The 2,943-nt window shown below is 70.4% G+C and overlaps 2 protein-coding genes across 2 annotated transcripts; one reads left to right on the top strand and one right to left on the bottom strand.

Moving 5' to 3' along the window:
- Positions 1 to 628: 628 nt before the first annotated feature.
- Positions 629 to 1,086, bottom strand: MNEG_15801 (hypothetical protein; the record flags this gene model as incomplete). The annotated part of the gene is made up of 1 exon (XM_014035729.1): positions 629 to 1,086. A coding segment is annotated over one exon (458 nt), but the record flags the coding sequence as incomplete, so codon positions are not given.
- Positions 1,087 to 1,867: 781 nt separating this feature from the next.
- On the top strand, positions 1,868 to 2,795 carry MNEG_15800 (hypothetical protein; the record flags this gene model as incomplete). Its single annotated transcript, XM_014035728.1, has 4 exons — positions 1,868 to 1,989; positions 2,224 to 2,321; positions 2,566 to 2,639; positions 2,739 to 2,795. The coding sequence occupies 4 exons, from the start codon at positions 1,868 to 1,870 to the stop codon at positions 2,793 to 2,795; spliced, it is 351 nt and encodes a 116-aa protein (XP_013891182.1).
- Between the last annotated feature and the right edge of the window lie 148 nt (positions 2,796 to 2,943).

Below are 2,943 nucleotides of genomic sequence, written 5' to 3'. Positions count from 1 at the left end.
GCCCCGCCCTCCCTCCGCCGCCACCGCCTCGTCGTCGCCGCCGAGCGCATCTTCCGAATCGAGGCCGCCGCCGGCCCGCCGCCGCCGCTGCCGCAGCGCGTGCTGCTGGCTCCCGAGCAGCGCGAGGTACTCCTGCACAAACGTGCCCCCCAGGGAGTGCCCGACCAGCACTGGCGGCGGCCCCGGCAGCGACGCCACGAACGCGGCGACGTCGGCCACGTTGACCGCGAGCGGCACGCCGCCGCGTGCCGCGGCGACGCGGGAGATGCCGCGGCCGAGGCGGCTGGCGCCCTGGCCGCGGAGGGAGAGGGCGTAGCAGTCGTAGCCGGCGGAGGAGAGGGCCGGCATGAGCGCCTCGTCGAAGCACCAGGCGCCGCGGAAGAGGCCGTGAATGAACACCAGCGGGGGCCTGCGCGGCGGGGTGGGGTGTGGCGGAGGAAGGGGGTGAGAGGTGTGCTGACGGGGCGCGCGCGTCTGGGGCGGGTGTGGTGTGGCTGAGCGCCGCAGGAGGGGTGACGTCAGCCGCGGGCGCGTGATGACGCGAGCCTTCAGCCAGGGGCACGACACGCGGCGCCCTGCCCCGAAACAAGGAGGCTTGTCGCGACCGCGGCTGCGGGCGCGCCCGCACCTCTCAACGGCGACGGCACCGGGGCCGCCGGCGGCCGCGTCGTCGCCCTGCGGGACACCCTGCCGCCGGATGACCTCCAACAGCGTGCCGTCCGGCGCCGCCCAAGCGAAGCGCTCGGCGCCGCGGTGCAGCGGCAGCACGGGCGGCAGCAGGCTGCTGGTTTCCTCGTCCTCCGCCTCGTCAGCGGGTTTGGATTGGGAACCGATGCCCACGGCTGCGGCTGGCGCGCCGGGCCGCGCTGATGGGCGGCGGTTGTCGTCGTCGCCGGCGCCGGCCAGGAGCGATTCAAACGCCTGGGCGTCTGCGCCTGCTCGCAAGGGCTGCGGCGCCGGAGCGCGCGCATGACGCGATCCGCGGGCGCTCACGGGGGCGGGGCCCCATGCGCCCGGGGCGGCGGCGGCGGCGGCGGCGGCGGCGGCGGCGCGTTCGTGGACGGGGGCGCAGCGGCAACGCCGCATGAAGTGAGCCCCATGCAGAGTGCGTGGCACGGCTGCCTCCGCCACGTGGGTTTTATACGTCTGTAGAGGTTGCCATGCGCGCATGAGAGAGCGTTGGTGATGCGCTCGGCATGCAATGTGCGCAAACTATCAGTGGCCAACCCGCGGCCCCTGGCTCGGTGTGACCCTTTTGCTCGCCTGGCACTTCATTTGTAATCCTGACATCTTCTGTCGACCACTCCCGCTGACCGCTGCTGCCGCGTCCTGCTTTGCCACACCAGCGACTCGCAGCACGAGGTCAAAGCAGCACACGCTAACCGAAGCTACTTAACGTGCTAGAGAAAACAAATCAACTAAAACTTGGCGGCGAATTGGAGCAACATGAATGTGTCTACACACCGTTTGACCGGTTTGTGCAGGTGATGCAAATCCGATCTCGGCACTCGGTGACTGCGACGCATGCAATGAGCAAGTGGAAGGCTCTTGCTCACGACAAGTGCGACACATTGAAGGTCCTTGAATTTCTATGAGGTGCTTGGGCCTCTGAAACCGTTCCTGCACCAATCCCCCCACGACCTTGTGCCGTGGAAGTCCACGGCAACCCTGCCCGCCAGTGGCGACCTCGCAATCAGCGTGGGAACTCTGAACCCTTAGTGCGCCTCGCAGGCTAATGCAGACCGCTGCAGCAGATTGCTCCCACGGGGTCGCTCGGGGCCCTCGCCTGCCAGCACGCGGCCCTCTCGCCAGGCCCGCAAATCTCAGCCATGTGAGGCACCCGACGGGCACCACCCGCGCCCTGCCGATGGAGGTCCTCGACGCCGACGTGGCGGGCGCGGCCCTCCAGCTGCTGCACCACTCGCCGCTCATGACGCCCGTGGCGTCGCCCTGCTCCCTCATGAACTGCGGGGACGTGGTGCACCGCAGGTGAGGGGCCCTTCCGCTCACTTAGATCGCGCCTGATCGGGGGCAGCAGCCGAGTGGCCACACGGCCGGTTGACCGCGGCGGCCGGAGCGCACGCGCGGCGCGAGGCACACCAGTGCGCGCGCGCCGACGCCGCTGCGGCTATTTTTTTGGACGCGTGATCGCGGCCCCCGAATCCTGGCTGTACTCGTGAGCATGACACGAGCGATCACGTGCGTGCGTGCCCGCCCTCGCAGCACCCTGGACCCCATCCTGCGCAAGGAGGTGGGCGGCCCCAGCTGGCAGGCGTTTGCACTCCTGGCGGCCGCGGGCGTCTACCTCGCAGCCACCCCCGGTGAGCACACGCACACACACACACACACACACACACACACACACACACACACACACACACACACACACACACACACACGCGCGCGGCGGCGGTCCCACGCCTCTGCGCAGGGACAGGTCCCGCGAGGCGGCCACGCTTGAGCGCAAATGGGCCCCCCTCGCGGCTGCATCCTGACTGCCCGTCTGCCCGCGCCGCCCCGTGTGGCACCCCAGACCCCTCGAAACGCTTCCGCCCCCGGCCCCAGGCGTCCTGGCGGGGTGGTATGATCTGTATGTGGCCTCCAAGCTGTCGTCACAGAAGCAGCGCGCCATTGACAAGGTGGGCGCTGGCATGGCGCATGGCGCATGGCGCATGGCGCATGGGGCATGGGGTATGCCGCATGCGCGCGTTGTGTGAAGCGCGTGGCGCGTGGCGCAGCCGGCGGGTGGCGTGCGTCGCGTGGAGTCCTGCACCATGCGCGCGCGCTCCGGCTGAGGCGGCTGCTCGGCGCCTGGCGCGCGCGTGTGCATCACCGCCGTCTTGTCAGCCAGGGTGGAGAGGGGCGCAGCGGCACGGCAGCAGGCCGCGGAGGGTCCCTCTCAGCTCTCGAGCAGCGGCCGGCTGCAGCTGCGCTCCCATGCGC

The sequence above is a fragment of the Monoraphidium neglectum genome (assembly GCF_000611645.1).
Source record: "Monoraphidium neglectum strain SAG 48.87 unplaced genomic scaffold scaffold05682, whole genome shotgun sequence".
Taxonomy (NCBI): domain Eukaryota; kingdom Viridiplantae; phylum Chlorophyta; class Chlorophyceae; order Sphaeropleales; family Selenastraceae; genus Monoraphidium; species Monoraphidium neglectum.
This window is presented reverse-complemented; position numbering and strand designations above follow the sequence as displayed.